This window comes from Equus quagga, chromosome 9 (assembly GCF_021613505.1).
Source record: "Equus quagga isolate Etosha38 chromosome 9, UCLA_HA_Equagga_1.0, whole genome shotgun sequence".
NCBI classification, from domain to species: Eukaryota; Metazoa; Chordata; class Mammalia; order Perissodactyla; family Equidae; genus Equus; species Equus quagga.
The window spans coordinates 114,997,028-115,024,594 of record NC_060275.1 but is presented as its reverse complement, the minus strand read 5'-3'; the positions used below and the strand labels follow the sequence as shown (position 1 = coordinate 115,024,594).

Below are 27,567 nucleotides of genomic sequence, written 5' to 3'. Positions count from 1 at the left end.
TCTGCAGTCAGGCTGCCCGGGTCCCAGGGGACCCTATGTGTGTCGCCTCCCCTCTCTAGCTCCACATCTTGATCTTTAAAATGGGGTGTTCAAGTGATTAAATGTGTTATTCAGTAGGCTGTACAGGAGGCAGTGCCTGGCCCAGTGTAAGTGCTGCGTGTACCTCGGCTGGTGTTGCAGCTGCTGTTATTATTATTGCTGTTGTTGTCGTTATTGATATTGTTAACTAGTACAGAATTAATGTCATAAATGATGTCTCCCTGAGGCTGTGGCCTCTGCTGAGTCAATGAGTTGGAGTCATCCCTATGTTTTTAAATCAGTCCTCACTTTATTTCAAATAGGAATGAAGATGGGCTCCGCACACATAGTGTAGCCAAGTTTAAAAAAGTTCGCATAAGACAGGACAGCGAGGTAGAGGAAAACTCAGCGAGTGGGGGGCAGCCACATGAGCCCTGCGTGAGCTCCCATAAGAGCCAAGCCCGGAAGACTTGTCTCAGGGTAGAGCTGTCCCGGAGCAAACACCCAGAAACCTCTGTTTATATTGATCATATTTTTAACTGTCTGAAGGGCAAGGAAACAATATTAGGCTTTTGCTGGTTCCTCCCTCGTCTGTCAAGTGCTATTTCTGGTGTATACCTGAAGGCAAGGGAGAAGGAGGCAGGGGCCGGGGCGGGCTGGGCCTGCCAGCAGTTGGGGCTGGAATCAAAGCGAAGGCTCAGGCTGCTTCTGATGGCGGCGGCAGCACAGAGCCCTCTTTGAGAAGTCGCTGCCTTTGGGCTGTGGCCCCTGAGGCCCCTTCACAATCAGGACATTTCAATGCTGTGGCGAGGAGCTCATGGACCATCAGGAGTCCCAGTCCTGATCCCTGCTGCTTCCTGTGCTCAACCTTCCCAAGTTGAGACTGATCTGCCTTCTGGAACAGTGGGACGGGAACAATGAAATATGTAAGGAAGCTTGGAGCTGGACTGGACTATTCGTTTGTTCATTCACTCATTCTCGCTGACTCGTTCAGCCCTCATTTATGGAACATCTTCTGTATGCTTTGCATTGTGCTCGGTGATGGAAAAACTCCTGCTCTTAATTGCACAATCTAGTGAAGGAGATACCGTTAGAAGCAGAGAGGCCGCCTAGGCTGGCTAGGCCTGGGATGGGGCCTGAAAAGCCTCCCTCTTTCAGAGCTGCCTGGGCTGAGTCCTGGGGTCACTTCCCTCTTGATCAGGGCTCACACTCCAAAGGGGAAGGGAGGGAGCAGGAGCAGGGAGAAGGAGGATGAGTAGCAGAGACAGAGAGCAAAGGCTAGGGGCCAGAATCAGAGTGGCCTCATCTCAAGGAGCAGGGTAGCTCCAAGGGGGCACATGGGTGTAAATGAGCCCAGAGAGAGGCTGAGGCCCAACATTAAGGACATCTGATGCTATTTTAAGAAGCTTATACTTCATCTTGTAAGCCAGTGTGTCTAAACTATGGCTAATGGACTACCAGCAACATAATCACCTTGGCAGTCTGTTAAAAGTGAAAATTCCTGGGCCACATCCCAAACTGATCAGAATTTTCTGCAAGTGGGTTCTGGAATTTTGTATTTTAAATGTGCATCCTTGGTCTTCTTGGTGCATTGCGAAGTTTGCAGACCAGAGTTGTAGGCAGAGGAGAGCTGCCCACAGAGGGTTTAAGCAGAGGGCTGCCCTGTGTGGGTGGTGGGGACTTGAGTGGTGTGCTCATGGGCACATGATAGGCTTGTGCTTCCCTTCCCCTTGGGCTCAGGTGATCTGTTAAGTGGGTAGCAGAGATGTGTGGCATCTCCCGGGGGAGCATCTGCGCCATCGTCTTCTCTTTGCTGCAGTAATCGTGGACGCCCACATTGAGATGAAGCCCATGTCAGCCTGGGTCCCCAACCTTCTGCGGATGCGTGGTGGACTTCCAGCTTGGGGGAGAAATGGACGTTTCATGTGTGAGCCATGGAGATCTGGGAGGTGCCCATTGCCACAGCATCCACGCCCCTGTGCTGGCCGGTGCAGGCACCTTGCCTTCACCTGCATCGCTTTAGTGGCTGCCGCCAGATGCAATTGAATAGAGACAGCGCAGGGGCAGGGGGCCAGTGAGAGTTTGTCGCAAGAGTCCAGAGTCTATTAAGACACAGAGCAGAAGCAGCAGGAATGGGGAGGGGAGGACACAGATTCAAGAGAAATTCAACAAATAAGATCGTCAGAGCGTAGCAATTTGTGGGATGTGTGGGGAAAAGTACAGATCAAGGAATTGTGTGCTGTTGCTAGTTTGGGTGATCCGGTAGCAGGAGGTGACGCCAAACGCATAGAGAAGATGAGGGGAGGGTAACTTTAGGGAAGGAAGACGGGGAATTCCTTTGGCCCTTGCTTCTTCAGGTCTCTTGCCTTGCCGCGTTCCCCTCCTCTCTCCGCAGCAATAACGTAGATGGTGTGCATCAGTGTGTGAGCTTCCTAGGGCTGCCCTAACAGATGACTACAGCTCAGTGACTTAAAACCAATGCGGCTTATTCTCTCACAGATCAGGAGGCCGGAAGGCCAAAATCCAGGTGTCAGCAGGGCCACACTTCCTCCCAGAGCTGTAGGGGGATATCCTTCCTTCCTTTCCTTCTCCAGCTTCTGGGAGGTCCGAGCGTTCCTGGGCTGTGGCCGCGTCATTCCAATTTCTGCCTCCCTCTTCACAGGGTCCTCTCCTCTGTGTCTTCTCTTCTTGTGAGGACACTTGTCATTGGTTTAGGGCTCACCCTAATCCAGGATCATCTCATCTCTGATCTTTAACCTAGTTACATCTGCAAAGATTTAATTTTTTTTTTTTTCTTTTTAGGAAAAGGGCAGCATTCAACCCACTACAATCAAAAAAAGGTCCCTGAGCAAAATCTGCTTTGACATTTTTTATTTTGTGAGTTTATTCCACCCCTGTAACTATAGTTATGCTCCCAGAAGGAAAGAAAGTGTATTCCGTTTCTACTGATCTTTCTGGATCCTTCTGTCTGCTCCACTCCAGGATGGCTTCCCATTGTGGCCAGATTTGCTTCCTCTCGACTTGCAGACCCTCAGGCTTGGAGGAGCCTCACTCCTACCTTTTAATACTTAGCTCGAGGCCTACCTTCCAGAAGTCTCCTTTAGTTGGCCCCATACAGTACCCTAAAGAGGTTAGTTTTTCTCAGATTGGTGGAAATTCCCTCTTTTATTGGTTTGCCAGCCTATTTAAGGTACATTCTATACATAGCTTTTATGTGTGGTCCCAGTTTATTCATTTGCTTTACACCAGACACACTCAGGAAACTACACGGAGCAGAAGCTTTTGCTGCAGCACAGGGAAGGCTGTGTTTGCTGACTCAGTCAGGATATCCCAGTCATATGAGTCAGCCTTACATTTGGCTGCATGAAACAGAAAACGAGATGATAGAGGCTTAAACAAATGGGAAGTTATTTGCCTCAAATGAAAAAAAATCCAAAGGTAGAGGGCTTCTCACCTTGGTCCAGCAGATTAATGAAATCAGGACTGATGTCTCCAGGAGTCCATTAGCTTTTACTCACAGTCATATGGAAGCTGCTGCAGATCCAGCTATTTCATCTACATTCAAAGCAAGTAGAAGGAGCAGGAAAGTGGGACTTTCCCATGAATTGTATCTGCTCCTTTTTATTAGGAAATTAAAAGCTGACTTAGAGACTCTTTCTTTTCCAAAGACAACTTCCCTTGCATGTGGTTCCACTTCCAGTTACATAAGAACCTGGGGAAGCAGATGTATAGATTTCCGGCCTCTGTAGTGGGAGGTGCCTGGGGAGAAGTGGGTGGGAAAGGTCTTGACTAGCTGATCAACGGGGTTTGCCATTCTCTCAGAAGTGCTTGTGTGACCCAGCCTGTCCTGGTTCCTAGGAGTCCGCACCACACCGCCTAATATTGTCATCTCCTCTGACTCCAGGATTGATAAGAACAGCCGTTGAGTTAGTAGGCAATAATTAACTCCACACGTCGCGAGACTGCAGGCTTGTCCCTTGAGGTACACTGGTGAGTGCTGTTTTGAATGTGGTGCTCTGGCCGCCTCCATTGAGAGAAGCACCAATACAGTCACTTTGAAGTGACGGTTACACCTGAGGAGGAGGGTTATTTAGAGGGATACTCTGTGTTCCTGAGCACGCCCAGGGAGGTTTATGACTGGTGTTAATAGAGTGTAAAGAGAACATCAGAGGTGCTGGGGTGGCCCCTGCTCTCATTGCAGGGGAAAATGCAGAGTTTTCTCCTCCTTGGCTACCATGTTCTCTTGGGGGCTTGTGTCCAGAGGTGATGAAGGAAACCTGGAAAAAACGAATTATGCAAAGAACAATTTATGTGCCTTAGTTAACTAACGATGCAAAATTTAATATATTATGCAATTATTTATGTAACTTAATAAACGTTATTATTATTATTTATGAAAGAGATAATTTTACATTTAAATCTAGATTTGGTCAATTATTATTTAAATGTGACTTTTTATATTAAGGATGGCTCCACCTGGGACATTGTTTCAGGCTCTGAAGAGTAACCCCTTCTTAATCCAGACTATCAGACTTGCTGATGCAAACGCTGTCAGGCCTGGGATGCTGACTTGCTCTAAGGAAGAAGAGAATGACCTACAACTTTAGAATGCTAATTTATTAACTAGCTGGAACTTGATGGTTTCTGTTTTCAATTTGTCGTGGAAACTGCTGAATGTTTGCTATCTGCTTTCAAAGGAATGTATGCGCTCCTACTGTAGGTCAGAGCTCTACAATCCTGAAAGAGTGCATTTTTAAATATCCTTTAGAAGTTACAGGGAACCTGTCAGCCCTGGAATAGCTCTTTGGAGTCACACCGTGTACATGCTGTCTACCATCCTTGCCCCAGTCTCAGTTCACAGTTGTTGCCAGTCCTCTGAAACTCCATTTGTCTGTTCAGATGTGTGTACCTGAGGTTGGTCTTGGCTTGTCTCTCACTAATCTCATTGTGTCATTCCATTGCTCGCCTCACCATACCCTACCACTGGACCTCAGTGGACGATTAACTTTCCCCAAGTTAATTTTCTAGTCCTCTTACTGCCCTGTTCACCTCCCCCCAACCCCTCCTCAATGCAGGAGCCCTCCTAAATGAGTGGAAGGATGTCTTCCCTTTGGTTTAAATAATTAAGGCACACCTCACATTTTTGGTTTGAATAGCAAAGCCTGCCTCATATGGAGGGAGCGCATCGTCATTAGCATTAGCCATTGTTCAATCCCTTATAAATTCTCTGCTCTTCTCTCCACCTGAATTGTTTCTTTGTTCTGGCAGCATTCAAGGTTAGTCATCTTCTTAGTACCTAACATCAGTATCTCCAGTGGTAGTGCACACCATATTCATGTGGGGAGACTTATCTTAAAAAATAATAGCCTAGTGACTCTCCAGGAGTGGGCTCCTGGCACATACATAGTGTTTTAAAAATGTCAGGTGATTCTCATGCACAGCCTGTTTCCGAACGTGGTGCAGTGAGCTCTTGTGAGGAAAAGACCTTGGCGAAGAAGTTGCTGGTGACGAGTCACAAGCTGTATTTCTATGGTGCTTACAATCGACAGTGTGCTTTAAACTGCAAATCCTTGGTTCCCTAAACAGAGCATAGTTTGTGCATGAAATTTGCATTTGTATTTGATGGCGATGTTTTCATTAGATTCGTTATGGTTGCCAAAGATGGCAAAATTGCAGATGTGCAGAATTGAGCGTAATTTATGTACATTACCAATGGGAAAGATAAATAGGTTAAGAAGGGTATATTTAAATCTGTGGCGGATGGAGTCATAAATGAATTGGTCTTAATCTGAAGAAGGATGAAATCAGACAGAGATGCGTCTCCTGGGAAAGCCTGTCTACACAGGTAGCGTCCATGCACGTGGGAGCATTCACTCCTCTGCAGGGAGTGGCCCTCTGTCGCCGGAACCCTGAAGTGTGATTTTGTTAGTAATCCAGACTTTACCAAACTGGGGAGGCTGACTTGCTCTAACAAAAGTGAAAAAGAATGATATTGAAACCCAGAATGCTAATTGCCTAATTCATCACGAGGAATATGACTGTTGGGGAGACCACGTAGTTGTATAAACTGCCTCTCACCTTCTCTCTGTGTGCAAGACGCCAGCTTATCCAAAGGTCACCCGTGAGCGTGGCGACAGCAGAGAGGCGTGGGGATTTAATGTTTGAGGCAATGCTTCTCAACCTTTCTCCATTACTGCTCTCTTCAGGAGTCTTTTTAGACTTTTTTCCCCTAGGCGACCCCCATGAGATTTTAATGCCACAGGTACACTGCATATCTGTTAGGTGGTGAATGTGTATTGTTACTGATCCCTATGGGACCGGTGACTGCAAGTGGGTCCTCAGCCCCAGTTCACTCGCGCCAGTAGAATAAGACCAGGTTCGGAATAGCAGAGCAGAAACTTTATTCGTTGATCAAGGGATGGAGGAGGCAGAACCCCTGCTCTAAGGCATCTTCTCCCCAAGACAGGGAAAGGGGGAACTTTTAAAGGGCAAGAGGCCATGGCTTCATCGCGTTCCTGGAAAGGGGCAGTGACTTCCAGGAACAGTTGGTGCACGGTAGTCCTCTGAATGCCTTTACGCACCGGTGTGCAGAGCTGGGGCGACCGTAGTATGGTAAGGAAGCAGAGGCAGCTCCAGGTCACCTCCACGTCCCTCTGTGCTGCGGGCAGGCGCTGGTCTCCTTGTCCGGTGAGGGCTGGTTTAGAGCAGTTTGCAGTTCCCAGCTCAGCTGAAAAACCTCTCAAAGGAAGCTGTCAGGTGTGGGCCAAAGCTAAGTTTGTCTGTTAGGAATACTTGTCCGTGTGCCAGGGATGTGTATGGGTGACAGTATCTGTGTACTAAGCATTACGAAAGTAGTTTTTTTTGCTTTCCCCAATCTTTGCCCTGTTGGAGTTGACATGACCCCCTTGGAGAATGCTGGTTTAAGGCATCAATTTCAGAAGCCTTAAGCGTGGGCTTCCACCAGAGGGGAGCCCTGGCCAGCCGGGCAGGCCAGGTACCAGAACCAGCTGACAGGACGCCTTCTCTGCCAGACAGTGCTGTTTTCCTCAGAGACTGGCCTTTTTCTTTGCTTCCAGAATTAAAATCTTCACCACCCACTCAGCCTCCCTCTTTTTTTGCACGTATCTTTTCTTTAGATGTTTTAGTTTATCCAACAGATCAGAGTCAATTCTGGCCAGCCTAGGGAGTTTCATTCTCTTTCAGGTTATGAAACATATATCTGAAACCTTTTCAGGATAACTCTGAAAGGAGAATTTTGGGTCTAAATTCTTCATGTCTCTCCCAGGTATTATTTGCATGGATTTACTGACAGAACATCGGGTGTATATCAAAGCATAGCCCTGATCTTAGTGATAACATCTTACAAAACAACTATGAAGCTTTCTCCCCAAATACAAAAGGCAGAAAAATGAAATGGATTGATCCAAGGCCAAAAATCCTATTTAAATGTAAGCCCCATGGGAGCAAGGATTTTTGCTTTTTTTGTTTACTGAAAATTATAGTCCCTGTGCCTTGAACAGTTCCTATGACGTGGTAGGCTCTCACTAATATTTGGTGAATAAAAGAATATATTTTTATTCAGTATGTGAATTAGACTCTCTCCAATTCTGACGTAGTGAATCACGTGGATATGAGGGATTATATTCCTTCATTCAAAGAATATTTACCAAGTACACATCACGATAGACCCTATATGAATTACCCAATATTTACATAAGGGGCTAAAACAGGTGGGGTCCCTGTCCTCATGGAACATAGCAGGAGAGACAGACAATAAGCAGATGAATACATGCAAACTATTACATTTTTTTGGGCAAGTGATATTGGAGGAAATAATGGAAGTTGAAGATGCAGAGGGGGCAGGACGTATAAAGAGTTCAGAGTAGGATAAGTCCATGAGACATTAACCTGGAGATGCCAACTCTTCTGAGTCTGGGCGTCAGAAGGAAGATCTGGGGTAGAGGTATACCTTTGAGAATTGGTGCTATTTAGATGGTATTGAAGAAGCCAAGCGTACAGATGACCCTTCGAGGGAGAAATTGGGAGGATTTAAAGAAAAGGGGACCTAGACAGAGCCCTGGAGAGTACACCATTTGAATATGAGCCAGTGGAGTTGGCAGGATGGACAGACCCCATGGAGCCTAGAGCCAAGGGAGCTTCGAGAGGTCAGGATTCTCAGCAGGAGAAAGTGACCAGCTGCTGCTGAGGATGCTGCTCAAGAGTCAGGGTGGGGAGCGCAGAAAGGAGTTGATGGGTTTGGCAAAGTTGAAGGTGACTGGTAGCCTTGGCAAGAGTAGTTTTGGTGGCATCTTGGGGTTGCTACATAGTTTGAATGTAGTCAGGGGTCAAAGAAATAGGAAGAGCTTATACTTAAGCCTTTGAGGTTTTTCTCCCAGGGGGAAATGAGAGACGGAGAAGAAGGAGGTGTTGTGTGAGTTAGGGGAGGGTACTGCTTCTTTAGGAGCAGGCTTGCTTGTTGCTGGGACTGATTCAAAGAGGGAGAGATTGATGACATGGAAGTCTTAGGGAATGAACTAGAGCCTGGAGTCCCTATTGCCTGGAGACAATTGATGATCAAGGTGATGGTCCAGGTCTCGTGGTTTTCTTATGCACAGAGGTTAAGAAGAGCTTTTCTTACAAGTAGTGGAATTTGGTTGTCAAATTTCATCTAAAAAAGCAATCTCTAAATGCATATTCCAAAAGCAAACTGTTTCCTCCATTTCAGTTCTTCTCCCATGTGGTTCTGATGCTGGGCACGGATTATTCTCATCAGCCTCTTTCATTGCAGTGATTGCCGATAGAAACCCTTGAGGTGTGAAAACTGTTCCCTGTTGCAGGCTCGGCATTTCAATTTTCCTGGTAGGAGGAAAACAACCTTCAGGACCGCCTGACCATGACAGCTCGGCTTCACCCACCTCTCCTCCTTTCTAGTGGAAAGATAATTTCTCAGACTACTCTCTCTTTTACACATTCAATAAACATTTTTGCTGCTTCTGTTTAATCCCGTATTCCAAATAGCCATGTTAAATCATAAAGAAAGGCATTAAAATATTTCTCTAATTGTTAAAATAAATTATGAGATAGTAAATATTGCTTCAAGGGGTTAATGCCTGATTTTTATATGATACAAAATAAAAGGCACTTCATTAATTGTCAGCTAGGATTTCCACTCTTCATTATGATCCTTAAACTATTAGTACCTCTGGACTGCTCATCTAATAATTTTATTCTGGATTTTTTAGTGGGCAGGTTCATTTATGTAATATGTCCCCTAGAAAATGGAAGTGAGTATTTTTAACTTAATCTACTTGTTCTTTGGAGTTCTAGTAGCCTTGGATGGATTTCTGTTATATTCCTGGCTTACAATACTTCATACCATCAGGAAGCATGGTAATTCATCACAGAAATGCATTTAGACTTGAGAACACTCGAGAGTTTTAAAATGTGAGTACGACAGTCCCAAATGAGGATTGGGGCTTTATCTCTTTTTTTTTTAAAGCTGAAAAATTATATGTGAAGCCCACCATCTGGAACCCTTCATAAATTGTCATTTCATGAGACTTTACCTCTTTTGTATATGCCATCTTTTTTGGATGAGACCCTGACCAAAACTGGACTCACCGACTCATGAGAAGATTGCTGCTTCTTGTCTCAGATGAAGGCAAGCGGGTTTGCGGATGAAGTACCTGCTATCCATAATAATGCATAGAAGACTTCAACCCATCAGGTTAAATCCATCGCTACTCTGAGCTATAATCTCTAAAAGTCTGCACAATAATACTTTCAGGTTGGCTTTATTTAGCAAAAACAAACAGCTCTGTGTAAGCTGCCAGTGTGTCTCATATATTTTTGGTCTAATTGAGTATACTGTCTCAGAATTTACAAAGGAGAAAATAGATAGGATGCCCATCATAGTTTTAATAACACTTTTCATTCTATTTATTTAATTAATATATTTATTTATTTTGTTGAAACTGTATTCTATTAGTGATGTGGTTTCCAAACTGTGTGCTAAGGCACTGCTGGGGACACCCCAGAATATTTTAAATTTTCAAGGGAAACACAGTAACACTTGACATCTGCCAGATACCCTGCAGACCATGATCTCAAGGAAGTTCATGGTTTCAACATTAGATGGCACTGCATTCCTTTTGTTGTAAAGCTGGGTTTTTCGCAGATGTTGTGACAAAAGACCGGTACCATGCAGAAATCAAGACAGGACAGAAGATGCGAGTGCTGGTGCTGAACCAAAATCCAAGGTTCGTGAAGTCACACAGTGCTCAAAGGGCACGTTGGCTGCCAAGGGCCCACAGTAAGTCACTGTGGCTATTTAAGAATGAAATAGAAATATTATATTTTATTTCAATATATACATTGGGCTTTTTTTTAATTCCATCAACTGCTAAGTTGTTAGAGCACAATCCTTCAGTTGTTTGGACATTACTACTTAATAAACAAGACTGTTAGGTATTTCCTTTGGCCTAGGAGGGCTATGAAAATATTATTGAGACATTAACAACATTGTGAAACAAGAAACTTTGGGAACCTCTGCGTTAGTGGTTTTAGTTTTTGCGAGTAAAATTTTATAATAATGGTGGTGGTCATATGTTCAGTTTATTAGCAGTCTTCCTTCAGCCACAAGCATTCTCATAAAGACAGCTTCCTAATGAGGAGCCCTGGTAGCAGAATGTGTTTGCAGATCACCCGAGAACCTGATAGCTACAACTGAACTCTTACCTCTCCAGCTCATGCACAGCCTGCTGTGCCTACCTATGTCTGTTCACTTGCTTTGCTGATTTTGTTGTTGGCTTGTTTTATTGCATTCATTCCAATGAAGTTGATTTCTTGGGGAAGGTGGGGCACAGAACTTAGTTGATCTTAAATGAATGCTCAGTAAAGATTTATTGAGTGAATGAAGTGATTTAATGATCACAGAGAAACACCAGAGGCACATGAGCTTGCATAGAGGAAAGACCAAGCAAGGACACAGCTGGAAGAAGACTATCTGTGAGCCAAGGAGAGACGCCTCAGGAGAAATGAACCCTGCTGACACCTTGATCTTGGACATCCAGCCTCTAGAACTCAGAGCAAATAAATTTCTATCGTTTAAGCCACACAGGCTGTGGTATTTTGTTATGGCCACCTAAGCTGGTTAAAACATGTGTAGCAAAGCCCATCCCCTTTGATTATGGTCATTGAATGCTGCTGACTCAAAGAGCTGCTGGAGTCATGGCTGTTGGGGAGAACATGAGATGCCCGTTGGTGATTTGGGCCAAACGAATGTGTAGTCTCTGGTTGAAATTGCCCTGAAATCAGATTCTGGTGTCAAAGAGTTTAAAACTTGTCTTTGCACAGTTTGGAATGGAATTTTAGGGGGACACAATTCAGTCCATAAAACTCAACATGATATTAAGTTTTAAAGGCAGATTATTTATAAATTACCGGAGACTCCACTTAAAGGTTAAAAACTGCATTCCTTAAAAATTGAGGTCTGGTAGTTCTTTTGCAGAAATGCCACATACTGCTGCTGATGGTGTAACATGAACTGAGATGAGACACTCATTAAATCACTTCCCATACAGTAGGAGAGGAACGAAGATGGTGGCGGGAACCCAAGAGAACACTCTGGGGAGACACTACTTTCAGTACATTTCAGCCTTTCCGTCTATTGAAAGGGAAGCTGCTGGCAAGCATCCCCTCTCATAATTAGTATCATTAATGAAACATCTAACGTCTAGTTTGTAATAGGAAATTTTTTGGTATCCTAGTCGCAAAAGGTTGCAGTTATGCATCCAAGCACTTGTTTATCTTTCTTAATCACAGTGTGATTTTGTGGAACATTTTTTGCCTTGATTAAAAAGGATATTCCAATTCAAAGTAGACCTTGCAAATCAGAGCACTCCCTGCTTCTCTCTTATACTTGGAGTCCGTGACTGTTTTCCCAGGAATTTGCAATCTGTCGCCTCTCTATGAATGCACTTACTAATACCATGTTTGAGTTCACGCCCAAGATTGACCATGCTGTCTCTGTGTTGTTATTCCTACGCCCCTCAGCAAATTTGTTTCTCTTTTGTTATGTTACATTTGATATCTACATTTAGGTCCATTAACCTCATAAGGTGTCCTCTTAGTCATAGTCAGCAGAGTACACTATGCTTGATTTAATTCTAAATTTATCTACTATTGTATAGATTATAAACGGATTACAAGTAGGTCACAGTGCCAGTTGCTGGTTGGGTAACAGGGCAGATGTACCCCAGGTACCCATAAAGGGCATGCCTCCCGTCTTTTATGCTATGTTAGTTGAAGAGAAATATTCATCTCACATGGTCACCGTGAAGTGGCGTATCATTTCATCTAAAACTTAGCTGACAAGTTGGAGTGTCTGATAGCCTTCGTCATGTTTAACTGAATCTGAACACCTCTTGGCTTTAAAATTTTTAAATGAGTAGATGTGGATCAAATGTGTCACCTATAAAGTGATGGTGAATGAAGAGAATTATCTATGGTGTTTATATGAAGCTAAATTTTATTGATTCAGATTAATTAATGTAAAGTCCACATTAAAATCTTAAAATTTCTTTTCTTTTTTTTTTTTTTTCACTTTTAAGTCCACTGAAATCACCAGAGCTAGGCAAATTGTATGTTGCTTAGTGCAGATCCTTAGGGGAGAGCTCACTTAAGATTAGTAAAATTTGGGTTGGAGTTAGTATATAATTACATGTTTCTAAAGTTTTTTAAAAGCATTGAGGCACAAAGTTTCAAACGGATCCTCCTGTTGTGTATATATCGTTGTGTATGGGAGAGAGGGTTTGGGAAGGCACAGACACCAGCATCACTAAGCCCCTAGGACAATCCAGGACCACCTGGTCCCTTGAGTTTCTGAAGAAAGCAGCGTGGAACCCCTTTGGGATAATTAACCCTCATTATCTATCTGGACTCACAAAGACCAAGGAGATAATGGCTTCTATTGGGTATTAGTAGAGATATAAAGCTCAGTTAATCATTGATTGGTTGATTGACAGAATATCAGATGTAATCATCCAAACGTCCCTGCGCCAACAGGCTGTGGGGCAGGACATGGCATTCAGACTGGCAAAGACTAACTAAGTAGCCTGTAATCACAGGTGCCCTTGAAATTGGGCTTTGAAACTGTTGAAACTGAAGGGAGTGGGAAGAGAAATGTCTGATGGTATTGCTTTGGAGAAATGGCCTGCAGTATAGGACAGCAATAAAAAGTAAGTGACTGGCTCCATTTTGGATGCGAGAGAAATGGAACATGAGTTATGATGATGGTGGTTCCCTTCTATCTTAAAGGCCTAAGAAATCTCTCTTTGAGACTTGTAAGGTTCCTCATGACTCTTTAATGTTATTTCATCATAGAACTTGATTAAAATATTCATTTTCCTTTTTTATCTTTGTAACTTCCCATACAGCTCATTTGTTTAGTCTCCTCTCTTTCTGTGGTGGAGAGGAGCTAAACTCTGAAGCTAAGATTGTTCCCTGTGCTTAAAGTCATGCATAGAATGGATAAGAGAATGAACAGAGTGATGGTACCCTCCTCTGCAGAAAGCAAAGTGAGCTATATCTTGATGGAATGAGGCTTGTGTAGTCTTCTTCCACAGAGTTCTGAGTATTAGAAAATCTGTTTTGTCTTTTCTGATATTATAAACTGTTAATCAAGCCAACCTTCTCCCCATCAGTTTCAAATTTGTAATCACTGAGCTAAGAAGTGCAAGTTTGGGGTTCTGTGTGGTGAATTCAGCTTTCCGTTCTTCTAAGGAAGCTGTGTTCTCAATGACTTACTTTGTGGGAGGAACTTCTGTCAAGATCTTGAATATCTTCTAGGCTCATCTCTCCCAAATGACTTGTGATGAGCTGGTGGAGCACTCCTGAGAGGAGCAGATGGCTCTCCAAACTTCCTCCCTCCAATTTTATCTAGCCATTATACTGGCCTTGAACCCTATGTACGGGTATGATTCTGTAGCCATTCCTTCAGCCTAAATATAACTGGAAAAATATCACGATGTATGCTGTTCAAAAGTAATAACAGCACATATAATATAATAACAGATGTAATATAAAAGAGAATAATGAAAATAATATAATCATAGTGGCTATTTACATAGGAAAACAAATTCCATTTGACTCCCAGTTTTCAATTACAGTCTTTAACCCAAAGCCCTAATAACACGAGTTGTTGAGGTAATTGGTCTTTCCATTTTCTTTATACCTTTCTGTCTTAGTCTGCGACGATTGACATAATGAAACACCACAGACTGGGTGGCTTAAACAACAAACGTTTGCTTCTCGTAATTCTTGAGTCTGGGAAGTCCAAGATCAAGTGCCTGCTGATTGAGTTCCTGGTGAGGACTAGTTTGCAGATGACCCCTTCTTGCTGTCTCCTCACACGGCTGAGAGAGAGAAAGCTCTGGTCTTTTTCTCTCCTTATAAGGACATTAATTCCATCATGGGGGCTCCATACTCATGGCCTTATCCGAAACTAAATATCTTTCAAAGGCCCTGCCTCCTAATACCACCACCTTGGGGGTTGTGGCTTCAACATTTGAATTCGGGGGAACACAAACATTCAGTCCATAACACTTTCTGACTCCTCTCCTCCTCCTTTGGAGGGATTTTAAATTGGAAGAAAATTCTAACACATGACCTAAGAATTATTGGATATTACCAGCCAAAACAGTGTTTATAATCTGCACTAAATAACTAATAAAAAGAAGGAATCCTAAGGCCAGGACATACAGCAAATTTAATGCTTAGAGAGTTGCAAGAAATGCTAAGGAGATGGGATTAGGATTCTCTGCAGCACTGTTTGAGAGCTCAGTTAGGAAAACTACAGATCATTTTCTCCCCCAAGCATTGTTTTATTTAAACCCATCTGATGCTTATGAGATGCAAGGAGCTTGCTGAATATTCATTTACAGCTCTCTTCATCAAGTTCTTGTATTCCCTTTCATTTTCCTTTGACTTATAATTGGTGTTTTTGCATATTTATGATCTGCTTTGTTTTAGGTTGATGACCTGTTTCAAATGCTGTGATATGCTTTCTTCTCTGACCCTGTGCAGTTAGTTCATAGATAAATCACATTATTAAGTGAGTCAGGTCATTAAGTGATGTTTCTGCTCATTACCAGGAGCCACGCTCTACCCTCCATGTGCATGTGTGTGCCTGCTGTCCTCTGCAGATATTGTAGGGTGCAGCTGCTAATACAAGATTAAGAATGGGAAGATTGAACTCTTTAAAATGCGTAGTATCTCAGAGTCAAAGGGATCTGAGTGGTCACCTAAACCGCGTGATAATTCCTCGTATGTTTAAAGACAGTGAACTCTCACCTTTAAATGTTCTCTGCCCAGGTGAAATAATCCTCAGGTCATTTGCCCTTGGTCACATGATCCAATTAGGAGCTGCTTGACCCTCTGTTACTTTCCTGTGAACCTGCACAGACACACATCACCAGTTAAATGCTCCATGGACGTGTGGTCTCCAAAACACAGCCCCTTAAAATAACTTTCAATGATGGAAGCGCTTCATAGCATAAGATACAAATGCTTTATAAAGCACAAAAATATTCGCTTCTTACAATGTAACACATGACTCTTTAGAGATTCTTCAGAAATACCTCCCCACACCCTATTAGAGGGTCAGATCACACTGGAGGAAACTGACCTGACCCTGTGTGGATTAGAGCTGTGTGGGCTGGTACAGGGACAATCCTGAGAGCCTAGCCTGGCTGGGGGCCTGCCCTCTCAAGTCTCTTAATTTTTTAGTCCTTTGTTTCTTTGCCTATAAAATGAAATAATAAAACATGTCCATCCTCTTGATTGTTTGACTTTTTGGACTCTTGCAAGGAGGAAAGGATACAAGATGTGTTTGGAAGAGCAATGGTGATCACTGTGAAAGAAGCAAAACCGCCATTTGCTGATAGATAGCGGCCTTCCCGCCAGCACGGGATTTGTTAATTATGCATCTCCTGTGAATCACGGAGAAGTGTTGAAGAGTCAGCCCACACTCACGTGAAGTGCAGACAGAGACGTGGGGAGTGGCAAGAGGACCAGGCTCTGTGACGACTACTTAGCACAGCCGGGTTTGCACAGATCGTGGGTCACGGGCCGTGCTTGGTTTCAAGGCCGGGTTTCAATCTTCAGGGTAAACTTTGATGCTGTTATTATCTCAGACGATCTGTTTTCTTCCAAGACGTATCGTGGGAGGCCAAGTTTCCTCTCCTGTTTTCTGACACATGTGAGAGTAGCTAAATGAAGCAACAAGATGAAAGAAGACATCAAGAAAGTATGACGTGATAAAACACACCCAACATTGTGAAAATACGGTTTTTTATCATGGGCTCTGCCTAACAGTCTCCTAGAAAATAAAATGCTTTGATATTGTTTTTGAAAAGAAAACCTTAACAGAATCACTTCCTTGGTGCCCTGGGTTTCATGCAAAGTCGTTACATGAATGCACCCTTTTGAAAGAAAAATGCTTTAAGACACTGATTATATTTGTAAATTTGTGTAGTTATTAAAATACCAGGGCCAATTCTGTTAATCTTAGAGTATAATATTTCAGGATGAAACCAGGTGTCAGAAAAATGCTTGGAATTTTGATTAATTTTTCCATCAGAAAAAATATAACATAGTTTTGACATTAAAACCCTTAGTTGTTTATTTCTTCAGCATTTTCCTTTGCATGTCCAAATAAAAATGTAAATCCATCCTTTCCAGTTATCCATGGCCAGGAAGTATTCAAATTGCATGTTGTTTGAAGCAATGCAACATCCAGAATGAATGACCAAAAGAAGGCTTTCCTTAACTGCCATGACCATACAAATTTGCAACACACTGTGTCAGGCAGAGACCAGGCAGCACTGGGAGTGAAGCCATACTTCTCTCCAGAGAGCTCCTCCTGCCTCAGACAGACAGACAAGTCTTCCCTTGTAGAATGTTGGGGGAGCTTCTTAATAGATAAGAAATGTCTGCCTGGCCACCTACATTGGCGATGGTCACAGGACCCAGCAGTGTCAAGGGAGTACCTGACTTCAGTCTACAAACAGGGTTTAAACACAGAGGCTCAAATGCTGGACTGAGCTGGAGGAAGAGATAACTGGTCCTGGGTGACAATGACTAAAGGTGGCAGTGATGGCATGGGCCAAGTGTTGATGGCAGAGGAGGCAGCAGTTCCCAGTACAGGCAGAGGCAGCCTCTTACCCTCGCTGCCCCTATGTGTGGGAAGGAGAAGGCTGTGGTAATAAAGAGAACTCTGACCCTTGGGGCCAGTGGTTCTGTTGAGAGAAGACCCTCCGACAGAGCTGATTGTGCAAAATAGAAGCTGCTGTCTTGCTGGCTCAGGTGGGAGCTGAAAGCTTGAGGTGGACCCGCCTGAGTGGGTGGTCATGTCCCTCCTGGGGGCAGTACAGATTCAGCCGTGGGGTTGAGAGGGCGGGAGATGGCAAGGATTGCAGATACCCCCATAGTGGGCCTGTAGAGTGGGGCATCCCATCCATCAGATGAGGGCACACCTCCCACTCTGCGCCCAGGCAGGGGAATTCAGGGGAAATAACTGGGGAGTGGGATCCTAGGAAGAAAAGGAGGAGCATGTACCTGCCATCCCAGTGGTTGGGATTCAGTATTGTTATAGAAGTGCCCATTCACACTCCCTGCTCAGGGGGCCAGGGGACAGGTGATGGCTTCACCCAGTTCTGTTGCTCACATTTGGTTCTTATTTTGGAGAGACTGACTTCCTAGAATGTTTACATTTTTTATTTGAAGGCATTTTTTTTAACGAAAAAAAGAAACACTCTCAGAGATAATCAGTAAGTTACTTTTATTATTATTTCAGCTGCATCTAATAAGAATAGCGATAGTATGTTCTAATTCTGAGCAGCCTGGTTAGTGTGGATGCTTCTCATTCCCTGCATTCTTTGGTGCACTGTCCTTCAAAGCAAATCCAGCAATGACAAGGTTTGGAGAATCTTTAGCAAAGTAGATGGTCATTTTGCAGAATTGAAGTGTGGCAGGGCTGAATCAACCACACCGTTAGGCACGGCACTGAAATTAGCCCCCATCAGCAGGAGGAGGCGCCTCCTCAGACAGGAAGCCAGGAATTCCACCACATTTCCCACGCGCTCACGTGATTGGCATTCACAGAGGTGATGTGTGAGAGTATGGCAACAGGAAGGAGGAGAGCCCCGTGCACTTAGAAATGTTTGGAAGGAACACTGAAGACTGCCACCTCACTCCCACACTCTTGGCTAGTGCACACACCTACACCCAAGCATACATACGTCCCACACAGATGACACATGCATGTGACACATGCATGTCACATACACCACATAGACACACATATACATGACGCATGTACATGTCACTGGCAATCACGCATGTAAGTTACACAGAGTATACATACCTACTGCACACTTATTACACAACACATACCATATATAGCTACATATCACACATCCATCACACAGAGACAGATCATAGACACATATGTACCACATGTGTTTACTTCACATGCAAATCACACACGGCATACATACCACGCACAGATCTTACACCCGTATTACGTGTACACATAGACATATGGCACACAAAAATCATATACACATATCACACATGTACACATCACTTGTGTGCATCACACACACATACACACAGAGCAACAGCCACAGTTAATATTTTCATCATCCGTACTACTGGAGGGCGGATAAAATATGGACAGATAGGAGGCCATTCTCGGGGTGCTGTGAGGATGTGAGTGAGCTCAGGAACACTCCACCTGCAATGCTGTGGGTTAGATGGGACGATTGGAAACCCTCTATAAACTAAACAGCTCTTTCCCCCACTTCCAAGAGTTGCCTGCATTTACTCACAGAAAGAAGCTCATCAGACCATTGTTCCCATTTCTAACTCTGTTGTGCTTTGCTCCGCCATCCCCCAGATGTGTTTCTCAGAGCTTTAGGAGGCTAATAAGCAACCTCCCTGTTTTCCACCTGTGTTCAGAACCTATTAAGAGATGGACCAGGGCATCAGGCCAGAGAGAGGGCAGACTAGCACCTTTGTTACTGTTGCAACTGTCTGGAGAATATGGCTTAGGTCTGGGCCAAAGGGCCTTACTACTGTTGCCCTGAATTAACCCATCTCCCTACCCGCAGCACGGAGACGCATGAGTCCACCGGGCTCTCTGCTTGGCTGAGAATAGAGGAGATGAGTGTGACCACTTTCCTCAGGGGCAAGACCCCGCTGAGAGGGGCAGAGGCGAGGCTAAGCTGCGTGGTATCAGGATCCTTCTCCAGCCTCCCCAGTCAGATAAATTCCTCCTGCTGTCAATGGGAGGAACGACTACATGTGCAGAGGGAGGACTCTGTGATTCTGTGGGAGGTCCTGTCACAGGGAGCCTTGAAGGCTTCAGAGAGAAATCTCCCCCACTAAGTTCGAGTCCTAGCCCCTCGTGCTCACTACGTACGTCAGGTGGTGATGGGCTAAGCTGACTTGTGTTAGAGACTCTTAGAGAGGAGCACCGGACTTTGCAAACTGATGCCCTGCCTTCATCATTGAAGCCACCAGCAACCTGTTTGGGGGACAGTGGGCATTCTATCCAGGTATAGCCATCCATCCTCTAGCAGACCTGTAGGTCTAGCTCTGAACACATGAGAGCAGAAGTCGGTAATGATCATTTTATCTATCATTACCCCTTGCTCCATGTAAAAGTATGCTAAATAAGCACACACACTGAAAAGACCATTGTCATACACTGTTGGTGAGGATATCAATGGAGCATTTCCTCAGAGCAGTTTTGCAGTATGTTTCAAGAACTTAAAAATATTCATGACTTTCGACCCAGTGTATTTTACTAATCGAGCTTAAGCAAATGATTAAATATGAAGCCAAAGCTTTATACACAAGGCTGACCACTGTAGCATTATGCAAATGCACAGAGTATTAACAAAGTAAGTATGAAATCGTATGCACATAGCTCAAGTCTGATATAGTCATAGAACTGAACATTATGTAAGCGTTCAAAATCCTGTTCCCACAGAATTTTTGTGATCTGAAAAAAACCTGATTAAATGTTCAATTTAAAAAGCAAAGCAAAACACCACATTCAGAATGAACTCAGTCCTTTTGAAACAAGAGAGAGGTCTTGACAAAACAAAGGATGGCACCAATTTTGAGAATCTGGAGGGAAACGGAATGGGTAGACAAGGCCATATGGACAGCAGTGTTCTTTCTGGGTTCTTTTTAGTTTTTCTTTCTGTTTTTCTATTTTACCCCCAAATTTTTATGAACATGAATTGTTTTTATCATCAACAGAGTAATAAGTTACCTGTTTTGAAAGACTATCATATTCCTATGTGAACAAGAAATAATAGGGACTATCACTTCTCCAGGCTCAGTGAATACAGTTTTGGTGTGAGGGCAGCCTGTGGTAGTATCACAATAATGCTGTGTAAGAACTGTGAAATCTCAGGGGCACACGATAGTGGACTGTGGGTTGGCCAGGTGTCTCTGCTCCGTGAGTCTCTCACCTTGCTGGGACCAGTGGGCTAGCCTGGGCATTTTCTCTTCCTGATGAGACATGAGAGAGCCACACAAAACCTGCCAGGCCTACTAAGCCTGGCCTGGACTAGGCACTCAATTCTACCCACCCACATTGCCTTAGCTGCAGCAACTCACGTGACTGAGCTCAAAGACAAGGGAGGGACTGCATAGTCATCTATCAGAGGGCATGGATCCGAGAGAGGGATAGAATCCCTAAAGGCAATAGCTGTTTTCTGTTAAGTAAATACAAATGTTGGTTTGGAAGAAGAAATAAAATTAACTTCCTGCAGAATCATCTCTTTGAAGACTGTTGCCAAGGTGCGTTTTGTTACCATTGTGTTCATGGGTTAGAAACACTCACCTTATTGAGTGTCCCTTTCTGTCTCTTTAGATCCTGGCCAACGTGATCATTTTCATCTGTGGGAACCTGGCTGGAGCATACCATAAGCACCTCATGGAGCTCGCGCTGCAGCAAACATATCAGGACACGTGCAATTGCATCAAGTCCCGGATCAAGTTAGAATTTGAAAAGCGTCAGCAGGTAAAATGCATTTTCAATCTTACTTCCACATTATGTGAGGCATTACTAAAATGATGTCATGACTGTTAAAATCCAGTATGCAGTTCATTCATTTGTGGGCATCGGAAAGAAACCAGAACAACTGATGGCCTGCGCCCACCATGCCTTGCGTGGTGCGCTTGGTGGAGTTATAAACCAAAGAGCAGAGATGGCATCTTCAGATCCAGACCCAGTGACCACAGGATCACCCACATGCAGACAGCCCCCGTCAACATGAGGCTGGGGAAATTCAAATAATAATAATAGTAATAATGATGCTTCATTAATACACTCACGTTTGGTTAAAGCACATTTCTGTGTGCTAGTGTTTGTGGCAAGCATTTGCCCCAGCTGAAATCAGCTCTGCCATCACAACACGTCGTATAGTGCCTGTTTTCCACATGGGATGAAGTGATCAAACCGTTCTGGAAGGATGTGATTGGAGTTGGGACCAGGGTCCATTAGGGAACTAGTTGTGGTGTCAGAGGCTGCCCTGCGCTGATTGCTGTGGGTGATGGACAGCAGCGTACGTCAGGGAAGTCCGTAGGTTATGCTTAATGAAGCATTGCACAAATAGGAAATGAAGTAAGGAGACATGGGAAGCAAAGCCTGTGGTGTCATCACCGATGGTGGAAAGCAGGTGAAACAGATATGCTTTGGAGGGGAAACCATGCAAGTGCAAGGGTCCTGAATCTGACATTCTTAGCTTCAGGTGACGGGGTGGGATAGCCATGTGAATACTTTTGTTTTTCTTGGGTTTGTGTATTTCTCACCAGGACCCCAGTTCCCATCTACAAAGATAACAGCATGACTGTGAACATCACACTCCCCCTCCAAGAGCATTCATCACACTACCCATGCTGTTACCAGTATTTTGCACATAGAAGATGCTTCATTATTATTTGTTATTTGTTATGATAGTATTCATTATTATTTGTTAAATTGTATTTTTAGTCCATTCTATAAAATTTCTTCAAAGTATATCATGGTGGTGAGAGCTAAAAGCATCTTTTCAATTTTGATGCTAGACTTTTGTTTATGTATGGACTGATGAATAGTAATGGAATTCCTTTTTGAAAACGGGGTTCAGTTCATTCATTCATTCAACAGATGTTTACTGAGTACTGAGTTTGCGTCAGGCGTTATTCTAGGCACGGGGATATGGCCGTAAATGTTGCTTTCTCCCTGGTGTTATTAGCAGACCTCATGGATTGTTTGTAAAAAGCATTTTGTGTTACAACATGTATAGCAAAGATATTCAGTAATGGATGTTTAATTCTTTGATCTCTACATATAGAAAACTCTAGATTCAACATTAAGAGAGAGGACTGTTCCCATTATATCTTCATATACTTATGTTCAGTAATACTTTAAATCTGTCTTCCAGAAAATTCCACAGTTTCAACAAACGGTATTTAGTGTTCATGGTTGTTCTCTCTATAGAGTTCAGATGTTTTAGGATAGATGTTGTCCTTTCTCAAATAGTAGTGACTAGATCAGGTTGGTCCTGACAGACATATTACCTTTCTTTTCCATCACCTCCAGAATCTACTTCAAATAGCCCCAAGGCTAGGGAGAACTGAAATTCCATGTAGACAGATTGTATAACCTAATATTTATAGGACCAGCTTTGACAAAAGCAATAAGTCAGGCTATCGACTTCATCTGCTCTACATACTTCTCTGAAGAGAACTTGAACAGCCAGAACAAGATGTTGCCCCTTGTCACAGTGATCTGTGGTGTCCAAGTGGTCAGACAGGTCACACTTTGACCTTACGTAGCTTAAGAACCAGGCAAGTGAGGCATCCCTTGTGCTGGAGACTTTCTGGGACCATTGTGGGAGGGATTTGAAGGGCGTGTGCTAGTTAAAAAAAAGAGCCAATGAGCCTTTTTAAAATAAAGAAAGAGAAAAGGGACACTTTGAAGAAAAATAAGACCTTATACTAAAGATGTTTAATAGAATATAATTTGACACCACAAACGTATTTTGCCACTAAAATTAGGAGGCAATGCCCAGGGTCTGGTGCCCAGAATGTAGTACTTTTCTTGTTTAGAAAATATGTTCCTAAATTAGAATGAATGCTTGTACTATTTTCTGACCAGCATGTAAATAAATGGGAATGAAAAATTCTCTTAGTTAATAAAATAAATAAGATATGATCTGATAGATATAAGGAAACAAATAAAAATTGGCCAATGGCAATCTATATGTCCTTCATACAGAAGAATAGTTCCTGAGAGTATGTGGCCTGGTGGGCCACAGACCAAATTAAGGTCCAAGGATTCCACATGTCACTGCCTGCCCACCCCTCACCACAAGCCATCTTTGCTTCATCCACACTCGTTATGGCAAACAGCAGTGTCCTTCAAAGGGCCTCATTCAGGGGTGAAGGTGTATGCTGAGCAGCTCCAAAACTATTTGTTTTGGCTGCTCATTGAATAAAATCAGTACCATCCGTTTTAATGTTATGTATCAGCAGTTGCCTCAGAGTGGGTTGACACTCCCAGTGGTTGAGCAGCCGCCATCTTGAACAGTTACTTGACCTTGTTTCACAGCTTCACCTCCCTGCTGTCCTTAATCCTGGGAAAGGAAGGCAATGTCCAGTGAGCCCAGGAGGCTGCCCCTTCTGCAATCCCACTGGGAGCTATAAATAGTTGATACTATTGGGAAGAGCTTAGGGATTTTGAAATCTTCCCCAAATTGCTCAACTCCATACTTTCTTTTATTCAAATTTTGTGGTATTTTTTCCTAGATGCAAATGAGATGAATTTCTGGAGATTAAAGCTGTATTTTAATAAAGTGGCTATTTGTGCTATAAGATTTGGGGAGAGGAGAGAATGAGAAATGTTAGCAGAGATTCTCAGAGTTCTGTTCTTGCCCTAAAAATGCCCTCATTGTATAAACAATAAAAATCCTGATTTTTTTTTTCCTAAGTGAGAAAACTAACACATTGCATTAGCTCTGAAGCCACCTTTGGGGATTGAAAGTGTTCTTGATGAGTTTTGACTTTTGTCTTAAGTTTCACAGCCTGCAGTAAACACCGCAGCCATTTCTTGAGCACCATGTCCGTGCAACAGAAGGTTCTTTATCAAACCTGAGAAAACAGTGTTTCTCCCTGGAGTATGTAATAGACTCTCAGGAATTGATGGGAGCTGGATTCAGAGCAAAACAAGAATCATCTCTCCTAACTGCCTAGGCAGTTGAAATAAATCTTATCTCTGTAGAAGTAAAAACCCTTTACTTTTTAATACAGAGAAAATAAACCCACTTCAATTTATGTGTTGTCTCTGTTTTAAAGTAATGTAATTCAAATAATTTTATATTCTACGTTCATCTGGAACTGTACTGTGGGTTGAATATGAGAGAATATGCATTGCAGCAGAAAATACTTGTCAAGCAAGGCACAGGCCCCGTGCTCTACCTGGATCTGCATCCCACTGTTGGGGTTTAGTGAACCAGTAGGTTCCTTGGGGGCCAGATTGTTTTTCCTCTCTGCAGACTTCAGTGGATCAAGTGGTCCTTCTGTGCCCATGGTTGGGTGGATAGTGAAAGTACCCATCTCTATTCTAATATGAGAGCAGGTGATATTATGGCATTACTAAATGTGTTGCATAAATAATTTATGTTCCCAGGTAAAATGTTTTTGAAGTTGTTTTAGATTTGGGCTGCTAAAATTTGGTCCTTTTCATGAGGAAAAAGGAGAAAAGAAGGAACTAATATTTCTTTGAGTCCTCATAATGTGCCAGATAATCTATTAGTACTTTTACATAGACTCTTATATCAGTTTCCTGTTGCTGCTGTAAAAATTACCACGAACATGGTGACTTGGAACAGATTTTTTATTGTACAGTTCTGGAGATCAGAAGTCCAAACTCAGTCTCATGGGCCAAGGTCAAGGTTTGGGCAGGGCTCGCGCCTTCTGGCAGCTTTAAGGGGAGAATCTGTTTGCTTGCCTTTTCAAACTTCTAGAGGCTGCCTGCATTCCTTTGCTCCTAGCCCCTTCCTCCATCCTCAAATTCAGCAACATAGAGTTATCCAATGTCTGTCTCTCGCTCTGTCTCTAGCTCTTTCTCACCTCTGATTCAACTGTTGCATCTTCTTCCCTCTCTCTAACTCTAACCCTCCTACCTGCCTCTCATAAGGATAACCTCCCCATCTCAAGGTGCCTAATTTAGTCATATCTGCAAAGGTCTTGCTTTGCTATATAAGATGACATAATCACAGGTTCCAGGAATTAGGACAGGGACATCTTTGCAGGGCCGTTATTCAGCCTGCCATTCTGTCTTTATTCCTATATCAACACCATGATGTGAATCCTTCTTCCCATTTCAACCAAATGAAGGAACTGTCCAAATTACTTGTCCAAGATCACTTGGCTAGTAAGCGTGACTTTTTCTGCCTCTCATGTTGGTTCTGCGTGGGTTTTTTTTGGAGTGATCTCTGAGGATAGGTTAGCTAGAGATTTTCCCAGTCATGAGGGACTTTTTCTTTTTAGTTAACTATGTTGTCCTTTATAACTAGTTAAATCAGTATGCATAATACAATATCAAAGATTTATCTAATTTTATCATTAGGCAATATGTTGCCATGATAAGCACTGTATCATCCATGCCAATGTTAGGAAGTTATATGAAACATCTCTCACACAGGAAGCCACAATGTTAAATCTATGAGTTTCTTTTTGTTCTGTAGTGGAGTGGCTGAGAAAAGGGTGGACTCAACACCTGGGTTGAATCCTGTTTATATTATATTTTACTGTGACTTTAGTCAAATTTCTTAATTTCTCTGTGTCTTAGTTCCTTTGACAGAAGTCTTACTTGATCCCTTGCCAAATTTAAGAAACAATCTTTCCAGCATCCAAAGTGATATCCTGTTCAGAAAGTGGTCAGTAGCTGGTCTTGCCATTGAACTGTCATAACTCTCATGGACTAACATTAAGCAACAGAAATCAGCTGCCATCCTGACCGAGCCATTGACTGCACAGAGGCAAGAAGGAGTGTTTGAAGCAAGCCATGCCATCTCCTGAGTTCCCTCCACAATAGGCTTCGTTCTTCCTTGAGGCAAACAGGTTGAACAAAGCACGTTCTGCTTTGTCTGCTGAAACACTTGGTGGGGAGTTGTTCCAAACACTTTTTTTGCCAGCCCCATCTCACAAGTTCAGAAGTTTACTTTTCACCTGAGGAATGGGCAGTACAAGGTGATCCTGGCTGCTCATATTACAAGACTCATCGTTTCCCCCAGTTGTCTTCATCTGAGTTGATGGTTGAGTCCAAGCTGAGGCAGGTCAACAGTATATGCCTCTTGATGAAACCAAATTGGGCGTAAAGAGCTCAAGAAGGGTTTGAGCCATGGAGACTTTCTCACTACAATTCCCAAAGAATGAAAGCAGCAAGTTTTGGTATAAATGACATTCGTGACCTTCAGGTAGGGTGGTGCACCCAACAGAGACAGCAGAACATGAGAAACATGCAACATCACATGTTTTACATCACACAACAACATCACACACAACACACAAACGTACATCACACATATGTACATTTTGGTTCAGATAGATGTGCTATTCCCATTCGGACTTTTGCATCCTCAAAAATTTTTAATTAAACTTTCCTTCCACCCACTCAAATATGTTTTTGGTGTGTCCACTTTTTTCTATTTTATTAAATAATTGCTTATGTAGTTTTTTTCTTTAGTATCTTTTCCTTGACGAAGAAGTCATAAATTACATCATTCTTGGTCACCACTTTTTTTCCCTTTTATTAAGTGGTGAATTATACTTAATGATGAATTTTCTCTTTGGTATCACTCCCCTGATAGAGAGGGCATAGCTTACGGAGGTGTTGGTCACCGCCTTTTCCTCAGCACTCATTGGTGAAAGATTGGATGATGTAGAAGACAGCGCTTTTGCTTTGCTTGAAAGGTGAAAGCATGAAGAGTCAAGATTTCATCAAAGGGCTCCCTCCACTTTTTGCCATTCAAATCCATCAGAATGAAGTTCAAGAATTGCTTTAATAGTTTGCACCACATTGTATCATATTGATGACTTAAATTCTCGTGAAGCTCAGATGTTATGCTTCATTAAGAAATTCCAGGGCAAGATATATCAGGATGCTACAGTTTTTACCATGATGCTTAGAGATGCTTTTAAATAGGAAATGAAAATCAACTTCAGAAAAAATATATCAATAACCCTCAAATCAGCAAGCCTGCGATATTTTCTAAGTCTTTTAGTTAGAAGGGTTGAGATCACTACATGTTTTCAAAGATTGCGATGAAGGCCATGCTGTGAATGTGTACTCTGGCTCCTTTAAGGAGAAGTCAACAATGATGGATCCAAGATCAGGGGAAAAGGAGGAATCACTGTCAAGTCTTGATGCCTAATGAAGAGCGTCACTGCAGGAGATTAGTAATCGGAGCTCACAAAAATAGC

At 43.0% G+C, this 27,567-nt stretch overlaps 1 protein-coding gene across 3 annotated transcripts in view; it reads left to right on the top strand.

Moving 5' to 3' along the window:
• Positions 1 to 27,567, top strand: part of ADCY2 (adenylate cyclase 2) — a 401,911-nt gene that overhangs the window by 192,099 nt on the left and 182,245 nt on the right. For all 3 annotated transcript variants that reach the window (XM_046672164.1, XM_046672163.1, XM_046672165.1), the window contains exon 4: positions 20,969 to 21,118. In XM_046672164.1, coding sequence (XP_046528120.1) covers positions 20,969 to 21,118 — 150 coding nt within the window. The remainder of the gene's footprint in view (positions 1 to 20,968; positions 21,119 to 27,567) is intronic.